Source organism: Elephas maximus, chromosome 13 (assembly GCF_024166365.1).
Source record: "Elephas maximus indicus isolate mEleMax1 chromosome 13, mEleMax1 primary haplotype, whole genome shotgun sequence".
Taxonomy (NCBI): Eukaryota; Metazoa; Chordata; class Mammalia; order Proboscidea; family Elephantidae; genus Elephas; species Elephas maximus.
The window spans coordinates 72515016-72528983 of record NC_064831.1 but is presented as its reverse complement, the minus strand read 5'-3'; the positions used below and the strand labels follow the sequence as shown (position 1 = coordinate 72528983).

The 13968-nt window shown below is 40.8% G+C and overlaps 1 protein-coding gene across 2 annotated transcripts in view; it reads left to right on the top strand.

Annotated features, from left to right (window-relative positions):
* Positions 1–13968, top strand: part of ADAMTSL3 (ADAMTS like 3) — a 419630-nt gene that overhangs the window by 382494 nt on the left and 23168 nt on the right. For both annotated transcript variants that reach the window (XM_049906188.1, XM_049852500.1), the window contains exons 24-25: positions 9260–9442; positions 11908–12024. In XM_049906188.1, the coding sequence (XP_049762145.1) occupies positions 9260–9442; positions 11908–12024 (300 nt within the window). The remainder of the gene's footprint in view (positions 1–9259; positions 9443–11907; positions 12025–13968) is intronic.

Genomic DNA, 13968 nt, shown 5'->3' with positions numbered 1-13968 from the left:
CTCCCTGATACCAAAACCAGGTAAAGACATTACAAAAAAAGAAAATTATAGACCTATATCCCTCATGAACATTGATGCAAAAATCCTCAACAAAATTCTAGCCAATAGAATCCAACAACACATCAAAAAATTATTCACTGAATAGATGAATTCTTGATTACTTTAAAGTGTAGAAGGTTGTGGAGGGTCTGGGAAGGACTTATATTGTCCCTTACATCTAATGGGCAGCCACCACCCATCTGTCAGTGGAAGCTTGCGTGTGGCTATAATGCTGAACAGGTTTCAGCAGGAGCTTGCAGACTAAGATGGACTGGGAAGAAATACCAGGCAATCTACTTCTGAAAGTCAGCCTGTGAAAACCCTATGGATCACAATGGTCCACTCCACAACCGGGATAGAACAGGACTGAGAAGCATTCTGCTCATTGTGCATGGGTCACCTTGAGTTAGAGGCCAACTTGACATTAGTTAACAACAACAACTAGCACCTAATGATGTAAACAGAGGCACGAGGGAATTAAAGAAACTAGGAAGCAAAAGGGAATCTGCATAGCCAGTTGCTAAAATGGGCTCATAAAAAAAATCCCTTTGGGGAGTCCTCTTTTGATGCTGCTGAGCAGTAGTTTCTGCAGAGACGAGGACCAGCTTCCAGAGTGCAGCATCCATACCGCTATCCTTGCCAGTCCAGCTCTGTGTTTTAGAACTTCTGAAGTGGGGCTTGTCTGCTGGGGCACCCTAACAGGGGAGCTCATCGCCCTTGTGGAATGGCTCAGACTTCCAGTTAGCTGAGCTGAGGAAGGATTTGGAGGTATGTCCCTGAGCCAGGAGAAGCCAGTTAGAGCAGGGCAGCACGGCAGGAATGGAGACCCTGCTGCACCTGAGTTAAAATATGCATCCCTCTCCTCAGGGTCTCATTTTGATGCATCACAATATATCAGCCCGCCAAGGGTACAAATGTAGCAAAATACATTTCACAAGGCCTTCAGGACTGGTGAGCCCCCACGACCAGCAACAGTGCCAAAGGCAAATCCTCCCTAGAGCCACAAACACTTTCAACTCAACAAACTCTTATGAAACGCCTCCTATATGCCAAGCACAGACAACAAGGAACTCCCAGAAAGACACAGTGCAAGACTGACCATGTCATAATGTCATAAGTGTGATAGTGTCAGTATAAATAAAGCATGTCAGAAACCAGGAGGAGTATATGACTAACTCAGAGGTATGAAAGGGCTTCCCAGGAAATGTGAACAAGGCCATTAAGAGGGGAGTGTGCTATACTGAGAAGGTAAGAACATTCCAGACAGTAGAGAGTATAAGCAAAGACAGAGAAGCAGCAGAGGCAGAACAGTAAATTGACTGTAGGGAAAGAGTGTGAGGGCTATGGCAGAAGGATCAAGAAGTGAGGCCAGGAAACAGAGAGGGAAATGGTCTGCAGGTTTAATTGCCTCCAAAAACTACCACCTCCATTACCATGAAACCAGAAGAAATGGATGGTGCCCAGCTACCATTGGTGAATGTTTTGATCAAGGACCCAACAGAGGGATCTTAATCAAAAGGAGGAAAAGTGTGGAACAGAACTGCAAACCCATATGGAAACCAGACTTATTGGATACATTGAGACTGGGAGAACCCCGAATCTAATGCCCTGAAATAACTTTTAAACTCTGAACTGAAACTATCCCATGAGGACATAGTTAAACTAAACAACAGTCTAGCCCAATTAATAAAGAATGTTAGCCTGTGCATAGCACACTTATAAAGAATTATCCAACAGCAGTTAATCTAAAGCACAGATGAACCCTTTAAGGCACAGATAGCCTAAATTAATGGTAATGAAACAATATGGGTAGAGATAGAACGGTGGTACAATGTGAAGTATGTAAACAATGTTATTGAACTGTTCGTGTAGAAATTGTGAATGGATGCATGTTTGGTTGTATATATTGTCACCAAAAATAAATAAAATGTTATTGAAAAAAGTAAAAAAGGATAGCCTGGTAAAAGGTTGTTTCAGTAATTAAGGCAAGAACTATGGCTCTAAGCTACAGCTGTCATTGAGTCAGCTGAGACTCATGGTCACCCCATGTACAACAGAACAAAATATTGCCCTATCTCATGCCGTCTTCATGATCATTGGTATGTTTGAGTCCATTGTTGTGGCTATTTGTATTCTGAGTGCCTTCCAACCTAGGGGATTCGTCTCCCAGCACTATATTAGACAATGTTCTGTTGTGATCCATGGGATTTTCACTGGCTAATTTTCAGAAGTGGTGTCAAACTGAGACAGGTGGTGGTAAGCTACAACGGTGTCCATAAAAATGGCAGAGACCAAGCTAAGAGATTTCTAAGTTAGAAATGATTTTTTAATAACTTCCTAGCAAATTAGACAAGAAGGATGAAAAGAAGGGGAGAGCCAGAAATGGCTCCGAGGCTCCCAGCTGGGGCACTTGCATAGCTGGGGAGGTGCGCTGATGATGTGGAACAAGCATACAGAGTTAAGAGGAAAGAGAGATGGAGGGCAGTTTGGGACTTCCTGAGTTTGCAGTACTGTGGGACATGGTGATGAGAGATGTCCAGGAGATGCTTTAGTATTGAACTCGAGGAAGAGGGTAAGATCAGACAGGCAGACGTGGGTATTTTCCACATAGGAATTATCATTGTTTTTCTCAAATAGATGGAGTCACCCCAGGACAATGTGTGGAGTGAGAAGGAAACACTTGGCCCATACTTTGGTGTGGTCCCACCCTCTTCGTTTCAAACTTCCTATTTCTGACATTTTCCTTTGGAGCACAGTTAGGTCAGTTTTTTCTGAGAAGCTCGTGCTGGTGTGACCATTTGGCCATTTGGGTTGTTTTCATACCTGTTTTTTTCCAGACTTCCATGGTTACAAGGGACAGAGGGCCATCTCAAACTGGCTGAAGAAGAATGGAGAAATTATTGGCTCATGAAACTGAAAAGTCCTAGGGTGCAGCTAACATTGGACACATCTGGATGCAGGAACTTAATGATTTTCTCAAGAGTCTGCCTCTCTCTGGTTTTTAGCTCTGTTTTTTTCTGTATTTTGAGGTAGTGGGGAGGAAACAGCTCATGCAGGGCCTTGCAAACCATCAGAAGCCCTTTGTTTTTTATATAACCCTTTCATGACTGTTGGGATATACAGTTGCCCACCTACTTTTTCTGCCTCTCAGGTTCATTGGGAAGCTGCTTTCCCTGACAGTGCATGCTGCTGGAAGGCAGGAGCCTTTATGATTTTTCAAAAGCAAAAAAACAAGAGTGTGCTACAAAAACAGGGAGTTGTATGAGGCGTGTGCATTTTGGGCATTAGAAAGAGAAATTTTGAAAATTTTCCCTTGGGAGACCTTATGTTTCTCTGGACACTAGGGGGTGTCCGGGATAGAATTAATGAGACAACATATGTCCCTTGGGACTTGGAAGATAGGATTGTTAAAAAAAAAAATTTTTTTTTTTTTTTTGGAGGGGTCAAAAAACAAAACCCATACTACCAACCAAAAATTCAGCAACACTCAGTGATTCAGCGTGCTTCCACTAATGAAAACACATGGCCTCCACAAAGCAGAAAATAATTGAGTCTACAAAGGGTCATTTGGAGTGAGAAGGAAGCTTTTGGAGGATTGAGTGGAGGAATGACATAATCTGACTTACAGTACAGAAGAAACACTCTAGCTACTATTTTGACAATATTGTTGTTCTTAGGTGCCATCAACTCAATTCTGACTCCTAATGACTCCATGTGACAGAGTAGAACTGCCCCATAGGGTTTCTAAGCTGAATCTTTATGGGGAGAGGTCACTGGGTCTTTTCTTCTGCAGAGCTGCTGGGTGGGTTCAAACTAACCCCACTAGGGGTCCTCATTTTGAAAATAGAAATAAAAATAGATTGTAGAAAATCAAAGAGTGAAAGAAGGAGGGATAGGGTGGAAACAGAGAAGTGAGTTAGGGAGACTTTGCAATAAACCGGTTGAGTGAAACCATCTTTAAATATCCTGCCCTTGACTCCACATCCCTCCCCAGCCACTGCCTCATTCCTCAATTTCCATTTATAGCAAAACACCTTTAAAATCTCCAGTTTCTTAGTCCATACTCCTGCCTCCAATTTCTTCTTCCTTAATTCTCTCTTGAATACACTGCAGCCAAGCTGTGACCACATCACTCCACCTTCAAAACTGACATTAAGGTTACCAACAGGTCCACCATCTAAGTCTGTGCATTGCCACATTCAATGGTCAATTCTCAGACTTTACTTGGTCATTAGACAATGATAACGTTTGACAATTATTTCTTCTCTCCTTGAAATACTTTCTTCTTGGCTTCTGAGAAACAAGTCTCTCGGTTCTCTTCCTACAATATCACCTTCTTTTCAGCCTCCTTTGCTGGTCGTGCCTCTTGTTCCTGATCTCTAAGTTGAAGTACCCCTGGGCTCAGTCCCCAGATATTTTCTCTTCTCTACTTATACTCATCCACTCTGAGTGATCCATTCTCATCATTGAGCTCATCCATTCTGAAGATTCCACGTGTCATCTATATACTAATAACTCACATCCCTGCAGCCACAATGCTCTTTTATGTTCCTCCAAAGTAGGGGGAATGTGCCTTGGACACCTTACGAGAATGTTTTTAAATGCGAAGCTAAAATGCATCCTATTACACAGGAAACCACTTGTAATCAAAATAAGGATATATAATTAACAAACCAAATGTGCCATCTAGTAATATATGTACTTCTTTACTAGTACATTGAACAGTAACCTCTAGCTTTGGGTCCAATAATTACCATAATTTTGAAGTAGATATGGCATGAAGGATACTTTGAGATATCTGTAAAAATTGTTACCTGCAATTTTTTTTTTTTTTTTATGAAAATATCTGTGGTTTCTACTGGTGACAGTCAAGTTACTGATGATACCACCTTGGTTTCTTGATTACAGCATCATTGATGGAAATGCTACACATCAGAGTTAGTGGAAAGGTCACGGACCCCCTGATTTCCATCTCTGAGCTCACACCAGGTTCATGGTCCCCAGGGCCATGCTTCAGAGCTGAGCCGGATGGGGTTTCCTCTGCCTAAAGGTCTATTCCCTGAGATATCGCCTGGCTTGTTTAATCTGACTGAAGGCCTTTAGTAAATGCCATTTCAGTTTAGAAATGACAACACTATTGTTTACGTGTTCTTTACCTTGGAGAACTAACGAATAAGCTAACACACCTGAAATGCTTTAGGGTCTCTCACTTGCAGTGAGACTATAAAAGCAACTAATTGTGAAAGTGTAATTCTCAATTAATAAAGATCCCTGAATTGTAAAGTTTTCAACCCTAATAATTTACTTTCAAAAACATTCAGTCTTTAGGTGAAGTTTAGTAGAGATCTTAAGGAAATCTCCCTTAAGTAATAAATAACAATTTAAATTCTCTTTCAGTTGTTTATATGCTGTAGAGGCTAGTGTAGTAATTAAAGGGACTTCTGAAACTATTTGCACTTTCTCCTCAAAATATTTAAGGAGGATATTTTATTTTGAACTACTGCAGCGTTTTGCTAAATAAACATAGATTAAGAATATAAAGTAAAAGAATCTATATTCTTTTCAAGAAGTAATAGTGTCTGAATTTATGAGTTTTTCTTTTCTTTTTTTTACCATACTGTCAGCATTTTATTATCTTTGCTATTTGGAAGAGAACCTTGGCTAGAATAGCCAAAAAGTCACACTGATTTATCTTTGGGATATAGTATGATTTTCTTCTAGTAGATTCATTTCCTAGTTCATTCATGCCTTCAGAAGTATTCATCTAGTGTCTGCTCCTTGCCAGGTACTATAGGCTCCCAGTCTACTGGGGATTCCCAAGATAAATGCAGTAATAATGCTAGAAAAGAGTGTTGGTCCTAGAAGGCACATAATATATCTGGGTTGAATAAATATATAAAAGGTTGGATAAGTGGATGAAAGGATGTATCTCACACATATCTCAGAGCTGAAAGGGATCTCAGGGGATAATTTAACACAGCCCCTTGCCTTCACTCTTTCCATTTCTGAGCAATATGGTCAGAGGCCTTCAGGAAACCACAAATTCACTCCTGTGGTCTTTAGGTTGAAAATAAAGATGCCTGATTTGCCCTTTCAACTGAGCTCTTAACCACTGCTCTACCAGGGCTCCACTTTCTAATGTTACCATTTGAAAAATAATAATAAAGTGTGTGAAAAAGATACCAAGTATCAACACCCCTGGAAGTGAGAATGTTGGCCTAGACCTGCCGTAGGCCAGGAGGAATTTCTCCTTATCAGAGGTCTGAGTCAGAACTCTGAGGTTTTGCAGCAAAAAAACAACAACAACACTGAACTAGCACTCAAGAGGCACATGAAAAACAGCCACTGTATTAAAAAAAAAAACTTCTTTTTTGATAGTATCTACATTGTGTCACCAATAAAATCTAGAAAGATGAGATGAAAAGAAAGAGAGAGAGAACTGGACGAGAGAGAGGCAGAAATAACAGTGGTGTTGTTAGGTGCCATTGAGTAGATTTCGACTCATAGCAACCCCATGTGACAGAGTAGAGGGTTTTCTTGACTATAATCTTCATGGAAGCAGTTCACCAGTTCTTTCCCCAGAGCTAGAAAAAATAAGAATATTCAACCACAGAAATAAAATCATTACAAGCAGAAAACAAAGTATTCGGTAAGTAAAATGAAATGAGTGACATGAGGACAAGCTGGAGAATTTCTTCCAAAATGCGGAGGAAAATGACAGAGAACCAAAACCAATGGCGGGAGATGGGCGGGAAGACTAACAATCAGCCAACTGGTCTTCCTGGACAAGAGAGCAGGGCAGAGGGAGCAGACACAGACTTAAAGATTAAAAAGAAAAAAATAGAAGCTTTACTGAGTGGAAAAAAAAAAAAAAAAAGACATAGTTTGCAGGTTGAAAGCCCCAAAGTTTTCCAGGCAAAATTAATGGGAAAATAATACTATTTCCTGATGATCCACCAGCAAAATTTTTGAAAGTTTCAGCTCACAGCAAGGCTTGTAAAGGAATCCAGAAAGGGAAAAAGTAAATCAACAACAACTGTTGATTACTTAAAATAAAAATAGAGGCTTGTCTCAGACTTCTTCAAAGCATTCAATTCCGCACAGGCAGCATGAACAAGGTGTTGCAAATGAAAAGAAGTTATAACATTCCTGTTCTGTGAACCCCTAATCTGTTGTTTCTTGCTAAGGAGAAGAGAAAAAGTTTTTAGACATTCAAGGATTCATGATTTGCCCTACCCACTGATCTATCTTTGTGGGAAAAATATTCCACTGTCAACAAAGAAATGAATGGTAATTTGGACCTCAGTCATGGATATCTTGCAATATAAAAGGAATAATAACGAAACATCGAAACAATCTAAATGCAGAATTTAGCCTAAGATTTTTTTAATAGCTGAAAATATTGCAAAGCTCAAAATGATTTCTAAAATATTATACTTAAGGATGAAATAACATTTCCATTAAGGATGGAAATATACCCTCATCACTGTTATTATTCAACATTGTTCTAGGGACCCTAGTTAATACAATAAACAAGAAAAAGAAATCAGAGGTATAAATATTGAAAAGAAAGAGAGAAAATTGTCATTGTGTGCAGATTGTTTACCGTAAAATAAAAAACAAGAAAATCAATTGAAAAAAACTGTTCAAAATAATAAAGTTCAGTAAGACGACTGGATACAAGATAAATAGGAAAGTATTTATTATAGCTTTCCTAAGTGCCAGCAGTAAACAACCACAAAGTATATTTTTAAAGATCATGCTTCCTGTAATAATAAAAAGTATAAGATACCCCAAACCAAACGCGTTGCTGTTGAGTCAAAGTCCAACTCATAGTGACCCTATAGGGTAGTAGAACTGCCCCATAAGATTTCCAAGGCTGTGATCTTTACAGAAACAAACTGCCACATCTTTCTCCTGCAGAGCATCTGGGGGGTTCAAACCATTGACATTTCCTTTAGCAGCTGAGCGCTTTAACCACTGCACCACCAGGGCTCCTTAAGTATAAGATGCCTAGGAACAAAGTTACCAAATTGCATGAGTGTGAGAATCAAAATGTCACAGTGTATACGGAGCATGAATTTTTCCTACTGTAAAGTGCATTGTGGGATCTTGGGGTGGTGCAAATGGTTTATGTGCTCAGCTGCTAACTGAAAGATTGGAAGTTCAAGTCCACCCCGAGGTACCTTGTAAGAAAGGCCTGGTGATCTACTTCTGAAAAATCAACCATTGAAAATTTTATGAAGCATACGGAGCATAGTTCTGCTCTGACATACATGGGGTCACCATGAGTCAGAGTCAACTCGACGGCCACTGGTTCTGGTTAAGGTGCATTGCACATGTTGTGATAATAGTGATGACACCCGTTTTTGTCAGAAAGCCATGCCATGTCCTCCGCATTCTCTCTAGCCAAAGCTTCACAGGAGGAGAGAGTGTCCTCAGAACTAGTTACATAGCACTACCGCAGCCATCATCTGAGACCGCGCCACCCTTAAGAACCAAATGCGATACCTCTGATTTTCTAATTCACAGCCCAGTGAACTGCTAAGACCTCTCAAGATTTGGGGGATGAAATGGGGTTCCTCACACTCCCTTCTGTGTCCAGCCTCCTGCAGTATTGCTTACCACCCCTGTGCCTCACCACGATGGCCCAGACTTGAACCTCAATACTTCTTTTTGTTCCCTGTAATTATTTTCTCTTACAAAAGCATTAATGAGCAAAATATATTTCCCTGGAGATGTCATATTCTTCCCAAAGAAAGAATATTTCATTGCATATGCACAGTGAACAACTTAAAGTTCCATATTACATTTTTTTGTTTTCCAAGGCTTCTTTGTGACAACCTGCCGCTGGGAATTTCTCTTTCTCTGTCCACACTCAGTACCTAGCCTCACCAGCTTTTCCAACCATTCTCCCGCCAAACTTCAAATTTCTTTCCCAATCCCAGGGTAGAACGATCCTACTCTCTTTGGCACCTATTCCTTAACTTAGAAATCTAAACCAGTCAGGTGCTCAGGAGCTCAAAGTCCTTTGCATTAACAGGATCTCCCATCTGCCACAGAGGAGTTGTAGAGATAGAAGTAACCATTTGTTCCGATTATCTGTGGTTAAGTACGTTTGCTGACTTGTGGTCAAAACGCTAAATAGTTATTTGTCACTTGGTTCTGTGGCCTTATTCTTAAAGGAATTGCCTTTGTCATATTTGTTTTTGCTCTCAAGGTGTCCCTGAGCCCAATGTAACTTGGTTGAAGAGAGGAGGATCTCTGAGTGACAATATTTCCTTGCTTTTCAATGGATCCCTGTTGTTGCAGAACATTTCCCTTGAAAATGAAGGAACCTATGTGTGCACAGCCACCAATGCTCTTGGAAAGGCCATGGCAACATCTGTACTTCACTTGCTGGGTAAGTGTCAAATTCTTCTTGTTCTTCAAGCGTCCTATAATATGTACAAAGTAGGGCACAGTTTTTTGTTTGTTTTTATTCTGGAATCAAGGAATAAAGATGATGGATGTTGACTGGTTTTAGATATTGCTACTGCTGCACACTTGCAAATGAGCACTAAATATCAGTACTCTGTCTGAAAATAGTTGTGCTCTTAGAAGCTTGTCACTTTCTTGATGCCACTCTTCTGTAAAGAACCTACACTGGCATATAAACTTTTCTGCCCAGATTCCAAGATCCTTTATTTTCTGCCTCTACATTTGCTTAACTCCTGACCCCCATTCTGAGCTAGCACAGAACTGTGTTCCAGTGAAGATGGTTTCCTGCCCTGTGGTCTAACACACACAACACACACACACACAAAATCTCTCTGCACACACACACACACACCCACAATCTCTCTGTCTCACACACACACATACACTCACACACAAACCATACTCCTTCCCTCTTTGAGGCTTCCAGGTATACTGCTTTCCCAGGAAAAAGTGTTCTTCCCTGCCTTTCTCACCATTGTCCCCATCCCTCCCATTCTATAGAACTAACTCAACTCCCATGCACTTTGTGAATCCCTCTCTGATTCTGTCTGACCTCTCCTTCCTCTGGGCTCATCATTTGGTACCTGACTAAGTCCTGACACACACTGATCCCCAATTGTTTCTTCATTTATGTCTGTCTCCTCAGTTAAATTGTGGCTCCCTCAAAGGTAGGAACTGTGTCTCATGTTTCTTTTGCAGGTCTGGGGATTAATATAGTGCAAGGCATACAGCAGGTGCTCAATAAATATCTATTGATTCTAAAAACACATTGCATTTAGGTCATTATTGTAATTTGGAAAAGGTCATTAGTATGTGCCCCCTAAAATAGCACAGGTTAATCAGCTGGTTTATCCGCTAGGGATGACACCTAGAACTCATCAAGCTCTGATCACCAAAATAGACTTTAAGTTGCTGGGGTTTTAGGACTCAATAAATAACAGTCCTTTTTCCTACCAGAGGTTGGAACCAATGGAGAGTTAATCACAGAAGTCAGTTAGATGGAGATCAGGGAGGATTTATTATTTCCCTCTGTGTCCTCAGTACCTGACAGGTATGTTAAAGAAGCATTTCATGAATGAATAAAATCAAGTCATTGGCAGAGCTAGCATGAGATTATAGAATACACTGCTGAACCAAAAGGAGAGGATGTGAGAGAGCTTTCTCCATGCTTTCCTTCTTGGCAGCTGGAGGAGCCCAGAGACATAAAGACGTGGGAGGTACCAAGGCAGGGAGCTGAAATAGTTGTCCTGCACAGAATGCTTTGATGTTCATTAACTCTTTTGATCTTTACAATAGCACAGTTTATGGGCAGTAATTTTTAATCCCATTGTATAAATAAGGAAATGCAAAGCTCATAGGGAGTTTGGACCTGTAGTTGTTGTTGGGTGCCGTCAAGTTGATTGTTGACTCATAGTGACCCCATGTGATAGAGTAGAACCCCCATAGGGTTTTCTAGGCTATAATCTTTATGAGAGCAGATCACCAGGTCCTTTTCCCATGGAGCGGCTACATGGGTTTGAACCTCCAACTCTTCAGTTAGTAGCCATTGCTCCACCAGGGCTCCTTGGACTAGAGCCCAAATATGTGGTCTCCTCTCTGAGTGTTCTTCATACGACCTGACATGGGCTCTCAGTAGTGATCCGAAAGGCACAGTGACTCTTTCCAATTTGCTTCTGTCGCCTTGTAAGATCTCAGGACAGAAGAGTTTGAACAGGTTGGCTAAGCCAGTCTGTGTCTGACTCTTGAATACCTCCCCACACTCCCTGAGAATTCGCAGCCTTATTTCTGGCTTCTCTCCGTCTCCACTCCTGAATCTTCGTGGCTTTCTTAGTTTTGTCCTGTGCATTCCTTCTTTGAGAAATCCTCTCCAGCCAACCATCTCACGGACTTGGTAATTTCACTGAGGAATCAAGAATGTCTTACATCATGCAATACACAGCATCCCTCTACCGTCTTGTGGCTTATATGATCAAATTTCACAACTTCCCTAAATGCCTGTGATCCTCACCATGTGAGTGAGACCCCTATGAAATATCACTCCTCCTGTTGAAGGGAAGAGCTCTGTCAGACCAATCTGCTTCCTCCATCCCCTCCTTGGGATTCTGATGACTATATTTTTTCCCACCCTATTAGCCAGGCTCTAAACCCTGGAAACATACAGAGACGCCACATGTCAGCACAGTTACTAACTAACTAAACTCCTATGACACTCCTCACTTCCATACCCACACAGACCTCCCAGACCTGTGTGAGCCTGAGCGTTCAGGGATAGAACATTTTATTGGAAAGGCATAATTTCCTAATAGTTGCCTTTGAGAGTACCCAAGCTTGAGCAAGAATTAGATAATTTTTAATTGGTAAGCAAGTGTTATTATTCTTTTTTCTCAGAACAAAGATGGCCAGACAATAAAATTGTCTTTCCCAAGGGACATAAAAAGCACGTGCTCTTGGCATCCAACACCGGACCCAACATGAGTGACACACCAGGAGAAGCCTCGCCTCAAGGTCTGGGATTTAGACTTTTTTAGGGATTGGCCGTTTGTGAGGACTGTGTAAGGAAAAAGATTTAACTAAAAGACCCTCCATGTTTTAACACTTTCCAATAAGTAAAATTATTCCTAGGCATTGGGCCAGCTTTTCTTATACCCCTCAGTGTTCTGTGGTTCAACTTGTTCCTTCCATATTGAAACATTTTTGAGAAAAATTCACTCCTGAGAAAGCCTCGTATCCCAGATACGCATCGTTATTTGTGATAATGCAGATACTGGTTTTCCAATTTCAAAGCTGTTGCCAAGTTGGTAAATATTACAGAAGGATGGTTTGCTTAGAATTCTGGGATTAATTCATCTTTCTCTTTTCACAAAATTTGTCCACACATACCACATTGTTGTACAGGTAGTCCCCGACTTACGATGGGGTTCTGTTCCAATGACTTTGTCATAAGTCAGTTCTGAACATACCTCTTTTTCTTTTTTTAGTTTTCATTATTATTGCCTTTTATTATCAGTATAACGTCGGTACTCCCTGATTGGTTAGGAGAACCTAACCTAAGTATTCCTAGTTTGTAAAATGCTTTAAAAGGAGCAAGGTAACCAAAAAAAAAAACCAAACCTGCTGCCATCGAGTCGATTCCGACTTAGAGTAGGTAGTGTTTAGAAAATCAGAAATGCTAGAATCATTAGAAACCATTGCTGATGATATCAGTTCCCTGTAGCTCCAAATGAGTAAGTCACAGAAGGACACACACACACAGAAGCTACCGTTAAACCTTGTACTAGATTCTATCTACCGTGTTGTTTTTAGTTGCTGTCAAGTTGGTTATGACTCATGGGGACCCCATGTGTGCAAAGTAGAACTGCTCCACAGAGTTTTCAAAGCTGTGACCTTTCAGAAGCAGATCAACAGGCCTGTCTTCTGAGAAGCCACTGGGTAGGTTTGAACCACCAACCTTACAGCTAGTAGTCAAGACCTTAACTGTTTGTATCACTGAGGGACTCCTCTCTCTACTGTACAGGAACAATATTCTGCATTATTTCCACCTTTTAAATCCTGAGCCGATATTCTCATTGGCATTAATCCTCTCATTGGCAGAATATATTCCAGAACTCTGCAGGTAGGGATTCTAGGAAAAGTAGTTCCTCGGCTTTCAGCTCTTGAGACACATGGGAAAGTATAGAAGGATTGAGTCAAAAATCCAGCACATGTTACTTATGATCTAAGGGAACTTACATAGTATAATTCTTCTCCTCTTTCAGACATAATACTACCATGGTTATATCCACTATTACTTATTCATTCAGTATGTAACAAATATTTGTCCAGTACCTATTCTCTTCAAAGCTGGTGATACAGAGGTGACCTAGACCTTGAGAAGCTCACAGTCCAAAGAGGGAGACAGTCATGTAAACAGATATTTTGATGTGGCGTGACAAGTGCCATAATAGAAGGATGGCCAAAGTACAATGGTAGCACTGAGGAGGGGCCCCACCTCTCTCTGGGGAAGTCAGATAAGTTTTCACTTAGGTCATGATGTTCATTCTGGGAAGAGAAAGAAGGACATCACAGGCAGAGAAAGCAGGATATACAAAGGCAGAGAGAAGTCCCCTGTGGCATGGAACACGAAGATCAGAAGAACTACCTCAAATCAATCAATTAAAAAAAAAAAAAGGATATTCAGGAAGCTGAAGCTGCTGGTGCAGGTGAGGCCTTTGGCATGTTTATAGATTTGGTTTATTGGGACTACTTAGATTCTTCTACCACCTCTCTCTCTCTCACACACACACACTACACACACACATACACAGCACACACACATACACACTACACACACACATACACACTACATGGCTCCTTACCTAAGTATTTCAAAAGACTCATTTACTGATTTAACAAATATTTATTGACCGCTTAATATATAACATGGCCTGTCCTAGCTGGAACTGGGATTCT